The sequence below is a fragment of the Brugia malayi genome (assembly GCF_000002995.4).
Source record: "Brugia malayi strain FR3 genome assembly, contig: Bm_v4_ChrX_scaffold_001, whole genome shotgun sequence".
NCBI lineage: Eukaryota > Metazoa > Nematoda > Chromadorea > Rhabditida > Onchocercidae > Brugia > Brugia malayi.
The window spans coordinates 6,095,720-6,109,145 of record NW_025062479.1 but is presented as its reverse complement, the minus strand read 5'-3'; the positions used below and the strand labels follow the sequence as shown (position 1 = coordinate 6,109,145).

The following is a 13,426-nucleotide window of genomic DNA, read 5'->3' as shown; positions in this document are numbered from 1 at the left end:
TATATTTACACCACTACCAATATCTACGACTTGACTCCAAGGATCGTAAAATGTATTTCGTGATGCGAAATATTTTGTGATGAAAAACTGCGTAACTATTGAGTTCTTAACATACAAGTGAAGATAAAGATGGAACAGTGTCATTATTATGAGTTTATATTCCATTATTTCTTCTGTCATCTCATATTTCCAAAAAATTAAAAGTAGGTGAGAGATGCTTTCTGCTTTTTTAATTGTATTATTAAATTTAAGAAAAAAAGTCCTAAATTTGGTTTAAAACATAAATCGAGAAGATGACTAGTTTTTTCTTTTGATTTCTTCTAACTTTAATGGATTTGCTACTTACTTCGATATAAAGGATAACTGTAGGTCAATGTCAACTAAATCTAAGACTTCTTTTTGAAACTTCCTTGTCTTGTTGATACGTTAGTCGAGTCGCTTAATTAGTTATGAATGTTGAATTAGTTTCCTCCTTGTTTGATCCAGCAGTATAACAGTACAGCATTGTAAACATAAATGTTTTTTTAAAAAAAATAAATGTTTCTTCTGGTACAATACTGTTTGCTGCAAGATCAGCTCCAAGACAGCATAAGTCCGACTTGTTATCCCAATGGCCCTTGTTTCTGAGTGTACATTTCTTTTCTTTTTATAATCTTTAGTAATTTTCTTTGAATTTGTAGTTGATTCAGAACCACTTAATTCGGGTTGTTCCGTTGTGATTAAGGCTGAAGTTTTTCCCTTATTGGCGTATGTTTTAGCTTAAATTCCATTAATTCTCCAAACAATTACTGGAATTTGGTCACTGACTATGATTCTTTCTTCTTTTCTTGATAAATTTTTTCATTTTTTTTTTCCATTCTGATAATTAATCCTATGTTCAAGGAGTATTCAATGAGTATTGCAATATGCCTTTGTAAATCACTCAATATAGAATATGAATTCATTATCCAGGTCTTCTCCTTTTGGCTTCTATGCCATTACTTACTTGTTCACGCTGTACGGAAAATCTTCATTTCGACATTTTGATAACTCTCTTAAATTGCAACTCAATTGATAATGAGTTCATTACCAATTCTCATTCAAACTTCAAAACAATTTCTTTGAGTTATTAATATTCTTTATTGACTAATAACTGTCATAAATATTACCAGCAATCTTCCATGAACCTTTACAACAATTCCTGCCTGTGAAACATCAGATTGCCCAAATCAAATAACTTTCAAGACATTAAGTGCTGGCGATGTCGTTACACCTAGACATATGGTTTCTTTTGTGGTATATCGTGGGTATGACTTCAATCTTATGGTTTGATTCTTCATAATACGAAGAATTTGCCTTCTAGTGATGTCTTCATTTCGTTGTGCTAGTTCTATCAAAAATTTTTCTTACCTTATTGATATATCTAATACATGCTTCAATTGACGTCCTTCAATTGATAACATTATCTAATATACATGCCAGCAATTTACTCTCAGTAAGAATTGCTGTACGTCAATGTTTTGAATTTCCACATGTTTTGTCACAAATTTCATTCCATTGTCTCAGTAGTTATCCTCCACTCTCGATCATTTTTTTTTGACTGAGTGCAATTCATTGATAGTGGTTTTTTTATAACAAAGGATTTGCCATATTTTTCCTTCACGACCTTTCTTATAACATTGTAATTCTCAGGTAAGATATTTCACAGTTTGGTAGAGCCTGTCTTTGAAACAAGACATAAAATAATTCAATTTTTGGATGTCTGGGATATTTTGGAGATTATACTTTAAAACTGCTTTCCATAATTTTAGATTACCACTAAACATCGGTAGTTAGGCAAATTCACTGTTGAGTGATGCACTTCTGCTGGTAAGCAAGTCTCTCTTTCTTTTCATTTTGGTTTAGGATTAGATTACTGGGTCGGAATCCTTCTTGTACTTGGTTAAAGCTATAAAAATTTCTTTACCTTCGTTTATCTTTTGTTCTCGACCATTTATGTGCATTTGTCTTCTTTCTGGAAGTGTAAAGACAAATTTAGTATCTTTCTTACTGCCCTGTTTCCTTGTGAAACAAAGTCATTTTCCTTTCTTGATAGTTCAGATCGTTGATTTCTTTGTCTTCGATACTGGTAGATTCTCAAATCTGTACTGTTTACCTGTACTTCCTGAAATAGTTTATTATTCAAACCTCAAACTTGAGTAATTAAACCACAGATTAACATTAAATATTATACAGCATTACAATAATGAATTGATACATAACACACAAATGTAACTTAATTATAAATCTTTTAAAGATACAAGCAAACTAGACACCTCGCAACCGAGCCCTACCAAACAAGGAACTATAATGAATGGCTTTGCAAGGAAGAAAATTGGGAGGGATTTTATGGGTGTTAAGGTTACAAAGTAGATTAAAATCACTTAAAACAATACTCTTTGTTCACTACATTATAGCTTCGCATTTGTAGCGACAAATACATTCCATCCACTTTGCGACTTCGAGAGTGTGAAAGTACAGCTTGAGGTGCATTAACTCGCCCTAATTCTTTTTCTGGCCTCGTGCTGTTGACGATTTTCTTCTTTGTAAGCACTTTATCTAATGGTGTTAGATTCATCCTTTTGACCTCATTAAGAAATTCTAGTTTCTCTTTTGCCGTTTGTGCACTTTCGACTATAATAGCTGACAATCCCGGCTTGTAACACTAAAATATTTGTAGAGAATTTACTAGTTCAGGAGATTTGGCAGTGTCGGAATTTGATAAGAGTCAATAATCATCTTTAGGAGAAGCTCCTTTATTTCTTGATCTTGGAGTAAATTGTTTCCACATAATTTGACAATATAGTAGTATAACAGTTCATCAATAAAGAATATGATTATTACCGAACCGGGAGAATTATTTGACGCGTTTACATAACGTAGATGTATTCTTGTCAAAATGGGAGTCAACATAAGCCATCTGTTAGGTTTCAAAAATCATCGTATGGTAATCACGTTATTTAATGCAAACGAAAGAGAGGAAGAGACTCATGTGCAATAATCCCAGATGCGGAATGATTTATGAAAATTTAATCATAAACGTCAAACTGTAAACAACTTGCACATTGGATGTTTATTAGAATAATTTGGAGGAAAATGTGGTTTTCATGAAATTGAGGAATATTTCTCTTATATCGCGATAATAATAATGCATTTTGAATAACATTTTTATCCAGCTGGGATGATGCGTCCCAGACAGCGAAGGAAAATAATGTGATAATGACAATGCGTTATTGGTACAGTGAAATTTTAAAACAAGCATGAAGTGAAGGAACTTCACATTTATACAAAACACATATTATCCAAATGTTTTTTTTTTTTTTTTTTTTTTGTAATGGTAGAAGTAGGTTTGGGGTAATGATGAGTAGTTATGACACAGCAGAACCAACAATTTCGTGTACTGCAAAAGTCACTGTAAAACGGCCACGGGCCACTAGAGTACATGAAGAGGCATACTTGTGAGAAAACTTAAACAGCTAAAGGCAAATTAGAAAATTTAGCACCAAAGGATAGACACTCAAATGAAAGTGAACTATCAACCCAGTAGAAAGCCGTTGAATAAAAGACAGACTTTCAACTGAAAGATCCAGCACAAGCATGAAAGCAACGTCTGAAACAATTTACAATTCAGACCAAAAAAATATGCAAAAATTAGACCAGAAGGCGGGCTTCCACAAACATCCATCAGCGCAGTAAATGATAATACACAGATCAAAATAAGGTAAATAAAGCAGGCACATCTATTATATCCACAAATAATTCTGACTTGTGAACTTCAAACTTCTTAACAATGAAGCCAAGTGTCAACATACCAGTGGAACATCACTAAGCTTTAGAACATCACAATAACATTAATAAACTATAAATTCCAATTAATGACGATAAGTAACTAAAATCATAGTGCAAGTAAAGACGAACTATGTTTGTGCAACAAGCGATGCGCAAAAATTATGGATATACACGGCAGGAAATTTAATTATACAATCTATAAAAACCAAAACAATGTCTACGAAAGAATGAATATACCGGGATTTGACTGTAATATTGTATTATGACTTCAAGAAATCCATGACAAAGAAATGAACAGCATACCGGATAACTTAAACATCTGATTAAGAACCATCTAGAACACGGTGAAATCATAAAGGCAATTCTCAGCACTCTTGCACATTCTGCACAGTTCATTATAACTCGCACAGTAAAATATTAAAATGTTAGAAGTAACCACAAAATAAATTTACAAATCACAAGTAACATTTCGCTTAGATATTATGTTGGAAGATTTATTACGTAACTGGCATTTCATAAACAGGTGGTCAAAAAATTAAAGAGTCCAACAAAAAGTTCTAGCAAAAGATGAACCGGTTAATTTGAGAATAACGACTACCATCATGAAATCAAAGTTAACGAAATGATGCCATAAAACAAGTATATTCATCAATTATGAAAAACTACCGTTCAACATAAATTAATAGATAAATTTATTATATTTCGAAAACTTAGAAAATGAAAAAAAGCGAAGGATATAAAGTATGCGAGAAGGAACTATTTCTGAAACAGTGGACAAAATTAGATTTCTTCATATTCAGTTCCTGAAATCTTGATGCGTGTTGCATTTTGTGCAAGGAGGCGTTTAAATAGAAGAAAACGACCAGTTCTTATACAAAACTGAGAAAAGATACTGACAAGTTTTTAGAAAGATCCAGTGGGTGAGTGATTTAATAGAAGAGAAGTAACAGTAGCTAAAAATTTAAGAAAAGAGATAGCCATATGATATAGACGAAGTTATGATTTGTAAATTTTGATGACATCCTCGATCTTTTTACGACATATGGGGCATTCTCCATTCAAGTGCCATGTTTCTGTGGCACATTCGAAACACATCGACATATGTCCACATGTGTAGATTACACAGTTTACCTAAAATCAAATAAATTATGAATGACTCCAGCACATAACTGCTGATTTATTAACCAAACCTTCAAATTCAAATGCAAAACAAATTACTGGAAATTGTTCAACCCAGATAAATGTCAAACCAGTCCCTGCATTCATTGCAACGGTAAAATCACTTTTCTTTAGTATACGTTTTTAAGATTCTTTTCAGTCATTCTACAGAAGAGAAAATTTACTTTAGAGTTCATACAAATCCTACATTCATCGCCAACTTCACCCTCATCATCACCGTACCGTTGCTGGTGGCTTTCCGTCTGTGCGAATAATGGTGGACGTAGTGAAGGATGTAAAGGTGGCCTTCCTGGCAGAAGCCGCACAGGAGATGATCTTCAATGTACACATAAAATTCTGACTGTTAACTTCGACATACTTACAAATGACATGTAAAGTACAGTTCTACATTAATCAAATTTTTACCTGGCTGGAACCAGAGGTGATGGGAATTGCGATCGATGAGATATGTTGGGTTCGTTACCATGAAGTCCATGAATGTTATCTAAATTTTCCAGGAAGTCGATGAAATGTTCCCCACTCATGAATACCGGCCTCGAAGGCATAGCTACGGTAGGTGCTGAAGTAGGTACTCTCCTTTCTGCTTCTGAACAGGAATAAATTTATACTGATACCAACTTATCCATTCCCCTTGATCAATATTTAAAATATTTGGCTGTTGAAAAGCTTGATAAAGAACACAAAAAAAAAAAAAAAATTACGTGAAGAACATGGTAGACGTAAAAACACTCCGCTCAAACTGTCACCAGTTTCCGACTGCGTTCGTCTGGATAAAAAAGGAGAACAGTTCTCACGACTGCCATGCGTAAGATGAGCACTCGTTGTTGGAAAAGCACATCTAAAAGGAGCTGTCAGAACCCACGACGGAAGCCACAAGTGCTTCTTCGGTGATTCGAAATAGCTGATAAGAAAAAATCCACAAAAACGATAAAACTTACAATTCGCTACTTGATCTTCCAGCATCCGTTCGTATTTCAGGAGATAAGTCAAGCAAACTACGAGAAGTTCTTGTGATTGCTGGAACTGGCGGCAAACGCACTGCCATTTGATACGCTGCTACTATTTTAATACTTCCTATACAAAAACAAATAACTTTATATTGTATTATTTTGAAATCTTGCAATTTTTAGCGTGAATTTTGGCGTAATGCAGACGGTCTCAGTATTCGTCACGACCAAGCTTTAGCTATCAATCATGTATACATGTTTATACATGTTATTTGAGATCATAACTCGTTAATGATATTAATATGTAACTTCTATCAAATCAAACAAAATCTTGATGACATCGCATTGAATCTTCCCAGTATCTTTATCAGATTCAAAATTACCTAGTACACGTATTTTCTGAGTCGTGCCGTAAACATCGAAATATGCCCACAGCTTCACAGACGTATCCACATGAATGATGACTCGAGGCGTGAGGTTGTTCTTCGCAAAATAAACCTCACCTTAAAAATGACATAATGAAATGAGAACTCTACAAAATGTTCTGAGAAAATTTCTTGATGAAAACGAGAAACACCTTTTTCGGTGATCCAAAACGATAGTTCATCACTAATTTTAGGTTGTGCAGCTACATCTTTTATGCCAACCCAATATTCCGGTCTTTCTAAAAGATCATCACTATCCACGGGAAGTGTCGACCCTTGCAAATTAACCGGATCACAGCAGGTCAATCCGAACGCCATACTACCCGTATAAGCTGATTCTATATCCAATACCTAAAAACAAAGTGTGATTGTGAAAAAGAGTCCCAAAATATGCATAAAATCACTCACAAACTAGATTTTTTTTCACATATACTCTGAAAGTATTGTTCACATACGACAAAAATTATAAATTTTACATTTCAAACGCAACCTGAATCACGATTTTTTCATTTAGTGCAAGAGGTCTGGATGTGAAAACGTAACCACAGGCATATTCACCAGCATGTCTTTCAGCAACAGTATAAGCGTGAGTCAAAGCAACATGCTTTCCACGGACAGTATGGAAAGTTAACGGTGTAAACTGTGCGCCTGAAAAATCTATTTTGATACTAAGGTAACGAAGTGGGAAACTTTTATAAATTAATTTGAAATGATACACATCATACCTGTATGATATTTCAAAGGAGGAAAATCTGGCCGCGTATTTGAACTATTTCTAGGATGTCGGTGATGCGTCGTAGTGCTCGTCGTTGCAATTTGTGTTTGTGAAACTGATGTTGCTGAAAGAGGTCGACTGCTTGCACGATTCCTACTCACTGCTGACCGTGCTGACCGAAACCTCACTTCATTCGGATCTGCAAATTAACCGAACAGAGTAAGTATCGATATAACATCGAAACGTGATTCGCATTACACTGCAAAAAATTAATAAACAATCCACACAGCGCTCAAACTAAATCAAAATACATATCAAGATAATCGAGATCATGAAAAATCCACTTTTACTGTTAGATATTCGGAGACGTAACGGCTCACTGATTCGCCGAGCTAATTGAATCATGGCCAAGTTCATCATGGAAATGAGTGACTTTCTACGAATACCGGTTTGAAAAAAACTTTGTACGGCAATCAACTAGGAAAAAGTATTTACCAATGAATTCAAGTGAGGAACTATTCCCATATATATCAACAATAACCCATAAGGGCGAAAACACATTGATTCCATTCAGAAACTGTCCTTTTAAAACACCATTTATTCCGTAATAAAGTTCGCCCTCAGCGTTCACATAAAAATGCAAAATTGAACCGGCGACAGAGTAACGCTCTGGTAATGCTTTTGCCCAATAGCCTTCTTTACTCGTTAAATCCGGACATGCAAATCTAGAAAATTGAATATTAGAATATTATACATTGCAAACGACAACAGACACTGAAAAATGGAGTTAAGGTGTCAACAAAACCATAGAAAATCCTTACTTCGGTAGTTCGATACCGCGGAAAGTTTCAGGATCAACATTTGTAACACCGAAGCGTAAAACACCAGACCAATTTGAAACCACTTCGGCAAATCGAATGCAAACATTCTCATCTATTTGTATCGGTCTGCAAAACTTCTAGATTCGATTACTGTTGATCCTGAACAAAAACTGGCTGAAACATTTTAAAAAAATGAAGAAAAAAGTCTCATGAATATGAAATTTCATACGAAATATTTTTAAAATGACAAAATTTGCAAATCTCAAAAAAGATATTATTTTGATTTGAAAACAAGCCCCCACGTATTGTATATAAAAAAGAGGTATTTTTTACACAAAAAGGTGTTTTAGAAAACAAATTATTCTTTTTTTCGTCCTCCTACTTCCACTCTATTAGAGCTAAACATGTCAATTTTAGAAAATAACAATCAACACCATGTAAAGAGTTCATAGCTTAAACTTATGAGTTTTTCCGTAAAATTAGTGAATGAATAGTTGGAAACTTACCGACTGCTGAATGCAAGTCCTTTACAGAAAGATTCCCTTCGTCTCGCGACTCGTCCTCCTCGTAAAATCTGTATGTTAGAACCATGCACATGGTGAAAAGTAAGCTGCGGCAGAGGCCATTCCGATGTGCCCTGATTTACCACCGTATTTTCATCGTAATTCGCAATTTGTAGTCCGTCATCAGGAACTGATTCTGAAAAGAAAAAATTAAAATTGGTTTTCAAGCAATCAGTAGAAAGTAAAATATTTAGTTTAACTCTTCCCCGTACACAGTAGACATCAGTTGCTTGTATGTAAGTGCAGTATACCGAACACCTAGCTTTTTGTAATATATTTTAGTTCTACGGATATTCAAAATGCTTAACGCCTCACTGAATATATGAATTTCGTAAACAAAATTTCTGACTGGAATATGCTATAAAATACAAGAAACTAATTCCAATTTCATGAAAATTTTCCTAAGCCGTGATAATTGTCGTAACTCAATAGTCCAATAATCTGAAAGCTACCGATGGTCACCCTGCATAACAAGGATTGCGTCTCATGATGGGATAAATACTTGCATTAGAGAGCATACTAGCATTACAAATCAAGCCAAATCTTATGATATACAATCTCACAAAAAAAAAAAATAACGTCCTTTTTCTGCGTATGAAAATATCTCCTGCGACAATACCAAACAGCAAATAAGCTTCAGCAACATGGTGGATGTGTGAAAACCATTGTTCACAATTTGGACTTTAATGATAACACAAGAAATTTATTATTCAGAAAATGAGATACACAACGAGTAATTACAGCAAATATAACAGCATCACTCAATCCGCTAAGTATTTATATGGCAGAGCATTTAGGATAAAAAAACAGCTACTGGAAGTCAATCCTCCGATCCCATCCTCCACATCATTCTTATTAACCTAGTCCTCAAAGCATAGTCCTAAACTTAACTTCTCTTATTTCCACAACACAAATCGTACCTCTCTCAATCATGTTTGAGGTTATTGGCAACATTTTCCAACAGCGAAAAATTTGGTACAGGAACAGAAAGAAATGTATATAAGGATACATATGTCGCATACATAAGAATATTCTGGTAAAAAAAATCCAGTCCCTTTATTCATTTCACATACTAACACTAAATAAAACTGCATATAGAAAATACCAAAATCGCAGAAAATATTTCATCCGAAATCTGCAGAGTAGAATAACTTATAAGCAACACAATTTTGAAGTCAAACCTTTATCACACATATGTCGAGTTTAAGAAAGCTGAAGAAGACAATACCTTTCTCTCAAGATCTTCCACAAAAAATAACGTAGTTAACATAATAGACCAACAAGTTCGTAAGTTCGTAAATTCAATATACATTTGTAGAAACTATTAAGTTTCGTAGATCTTCCAACAACAGAATGTGTTAAGTGCCAGCGAACAAGGAAGAAACAGTGAAAACACATGTGAGATCTGATTGCTGAATTGTACAACAGGACACACCTTTGAATTTATTTCGAATGTCAGCACTCTTTTTAAAGAGTCTTTTCAAAGTTCCACAGTCTCCAAATTCATTAGATTCACTTGGAGTCGTATCGTCTAATGATTCTGATACAACGATCTCAGATGATCCAGCACTGGATATCGTATCACTGGATGCATTTTTAAGCAAACTATCTCCATCAGAAGTCATTTGTGCTCCGAAAAAAAAGTAGCAAGAGATTTAACACTTTACAGAAATATTACCCGCACAAAGAGAGATGAAAATAAGCACGAAAATAAACTACTTCCCATGATAAATAAATGCAATTCTAACCGTTTCCCACTTTGCAAGTGGAATTTCTAGTGTTTTAACATCATTCTTTCCATGAAATGTCGCAACACCCTATTTTAAAAAGATGTACAGATTAAATATATTTCATAAAACTATAATGAATAACTACTGATAATTCAGAAGGAAATGGCTTAATATGCTTTGTTCTATATATATGTCAACTTCAAGCCAGACTTGAATCAACGTAGTTCTTAAAAAAAGTTTCTTAATGATTAATTTCTACGCCAATCCTAAATTTTTTAAATTCTCAAAAAAAAGAAAAAAAAATTAAATTAAATGGACTTAAACAAGACAACGGGTATGTTTGCTAACATTCTCGCCACTTATCACTTAGAACATATCCAGTGATGAGCAATTAGAATTTGCTTAATTATTTAGACAAGAACAAAATTATAAAAATTATTTTTTCCGAATACGCCTAAAACAATGACCATATTACATAATCGACTTTCACGATAAGGATTTTCAAAACTCCTAGCAACCGCAAATTTTTATACGATACGAAAAGTCCATAAAATAGAAAGCTAACACATTACTTCAAAATCAGCGTATTCAAAGAATGTTCAAAGAACAGACAAATCTGGAATGTTTATCATTCAGTGAGACAACTCTATCTTCAATCTATATCGTTGTAAAGACAATTAGGAAAACCTCTGAAGAGATTTCAGAAAAGTTACTGTCGATGTGATACCACCTACTGATTACATGTTAAGTCATATGCAAGTAAAGCAATACACTTAAAGTTTGATACAACTGATGCAGGAATAAATAAGTGCTACAGCAATAGATAAATAGCGGTACATAAACAGAACAAAAAAAAAAAACAGAAACATAAGCCTCAGTAAAAAGAAGCTAAGCTGGCATAAAAACGGACTGAATGAGACGACGTTAGCAGGGAGACCCATTTCAATTAGCTTCTAGATCATTTTGAGCAGCACGAAAAGCTTTTATTAGAGAGATTTACACTTCTAACAATGAAGACAACAAAGAAAACGAAATGAGGAAAGTGGTTCACTAGGAGAACGCACTCCTCATTCTGTTATTTCACTCAAACGCCCACAACCACCTCTGCTACTCTGACAACTTGCATCAACCTGACCTACTTTCTCTGATAACGATGACAAAGTGGATAAGAACGACAGTAAAGAATAGGACTGTTAGCAAAAAATATTTAAATAACATTTCTTCTAATATGATGAATAAGGTCTCTACTTCACACCTTCTTGAGCTTTGCTTACTAGCGACAGTTACCTATAATCAAGTAAATCAGTTTCCAAGCAAAAAAAAAAAAAACCTTCTAGAACAGCCTGATGTTATTTCCTGCTTACTTTTGACGACAGACAGATAAAAATGATAAAAAAAAGTAAATAAATACAGATATTGAAGGAAAACCATAAAGGGAATACGGAAATAATGGATTGTACAGTGAGAGAAAGGCTTAAAACTTCAGTAGACGTCTGTAAGAAGGATCTCCATTACTTTCACAAACAATACGACTCGGGTCTACGACCAACTAATTTTACAACATTAAATGCCACATCTACAACGAAAAGTCTTGCAATCGCTGTTAGTATCCCAATTTGCGCTATAAGCACTGAAAATTCTTTCTACAAAATAGATCCTCGTGAAAGTCGGGAAAGATTATTGTAAGAGTTGCAGTTATTAGATAAAATTTCAAAAACGATATATTTAGTTTTTTTTTTTTTGAAAAACCGATAGACACAAAAATCTACGTCTCTACTTATCATCACCAAAGTTAGTAGTGACTCGAGTGCATCAAAGTATGAGTATTAAGAATATAAGTTTTCTTGCCAAGACAGAAAAGAAACTAAGCAAACCAATGGAAAATCTCGCTTCCATTTCCACCCAACTTCGCTATTATAACTGCAACGTTTTTAACAACTTTGATAACTATCTTTCAATTAGTAACAATTAGTAACTTTAGTCTTAAACCCGGCCATTTGGAAAAAAAGAATCGGGAAATTCAGAAAGAAATACGACAGTGAAAATTTGCTTCAACTTCTAGCTTATAAAAATGACAATAAGGATGAAATTATCTTATTTTCCTCAACATATTGTGGTAAAAAAATATTTGAAGAACTCCTTGTACCTGCATAATTAATAAACACATTAGAAATGCAACAAAAAATGGCTTAATACGATTGGGTCTAAATGGGTCTAAATTTCAATTTTATATATTCTTGAAAAAAATAAATAAATAAAATATGTGGTTAAAAACAGTTGTTAAACTTGTATAAAATTCTTACGGTTTCTACTGGTGTAACTGGCCTTCGCCCATATATGTAACAGATTACTGATGCATGCATAAAGTAACTATCGGAAAAAATAGCTTTTCAACAGTGATATCATGAAGCAGCTCATTATTTTCCAAAATAGCTCCAAGTGAAAAAAAAAAATTGGAAAAAAGTGTTCTTAGAAAAACAGAAAATGTTTAGAAATAGGAAGAGTCTATTCATGAATCTCTCTACGCATAAAAAAGTTACTACTTTAATTCAGTCTTTAAACTGCCTCAAGTCATGTATATATATATATATATATATATATAAATATATGTGTGTGTTAGATCGTTTCAGAAAATCAGACAGTTAATTTGAGAAAATTCAGAAAACAACGAAATCTAGTCAAAAATGAGACCAACCTCCTCTCAGATTATTCCCCATGCAATAATTTTCACTCGACAACCAATGGCTCCTATGTTTTCTGAAAAAAAGAAAAAAATATAAGAACACATAAAAAAAATGAATATAAGTGACCATACCTCACAACCCAGTGTATACCTTCTAAACAACGATAAATAATGCATAATATTGCATTTATTGCAAAGATCACTGCAATGTTTTATAGATAATATACATGCGGATGTAAGGTTAACGAAAGAAACGGAAGTGAGATAATCAGAGGAGTCACACTATGTACTTACTTCACTTGTATAGACCCACCTTTTCATAGATAGCTTTTTTGCTTGGGGGAAAGCCCATGGACGCAATACAAACTTTTCATTATCTCCGCGCCTATACTGCAATATACTAAAACATACAATAAGGTCTTTGGATCAGTTTTCATCTTATAGACTGGAACCAACTTCAACCATGAATTCCCGAAAACCCAAATCAAATGTCCCATTCCAGAGTTCCACATGTCAACGGCGACTATTTAACTCCCAATTATCAGCTTAGAAACAC

General features: G+C 33.8%; 2 protein-coding genes across 3 annotated transcripts; both read right to left on the bottom strand.

Annotated features, from left to right (window-relative positions):
• Window positions 1–2,398: 2,398 nt before the first annotated feature.
• On the bottom strand, window positions 2,399–2,931 carry Bm9648 (Uncharacterized protein; the record flags this gene model as incomplete). The annotated part of the gene is made up of 2 exons (XM_001899162.1): window positions 2,399–2,683; window positions 2,863–2,931. The coding sequence occupies 2 exons, from the start codon at window positions 2,929–2,931 to the stop codon at window positions 2,399–2,401; spliced, it is 354 nt and encodes a 117-aa protein (XP_001899197.1).
• Window positions 2,932–4,803: 1,872 nt separating this feature from the next.
• Window positions 4,804–13,000, bottom strand: Bm3265 (Uncharacterized protein; the record flags this gene model as incomplete). Of its 2 annotated transcripts, none has more annotated exons than XM_043073811.1 (13): window positions 4,804–4,938; window positions 5,151–5,301; window positions 5,392–5,572; window positions 5,688–5,824; window positions 5,925–6,060; window positions 6,317–6,436; window positions 6,511–6,709; window positions 6,849–7,006; window positions 7,084–7,272; window positions 7,569–7,798; window positions 7,895–8,020; window positions 8,401–8,593; window positions 12,883–13,000. In XM_043073811.1, the coding sequence occupies 13 exons, from the start codon at window positions 12,998–13,000 to the stop codon at window positions 4,804–4,806; spliced, it is 2,073 nt and encodes a 690-aa protein (XP_042929745.1). The 2 variants fall into 2 exon arrangements, with proteins under 2 accessions (XP_042929745.1, XP_042929746.1); XM_043073812.1 differs by lacking the exon at window positions 12,883–13,000 and adding an exon at window positions 9,893–10,082.
• Between the last annotated feature and the right edge of the window lie 426 nt (window positions 13,001–13,426).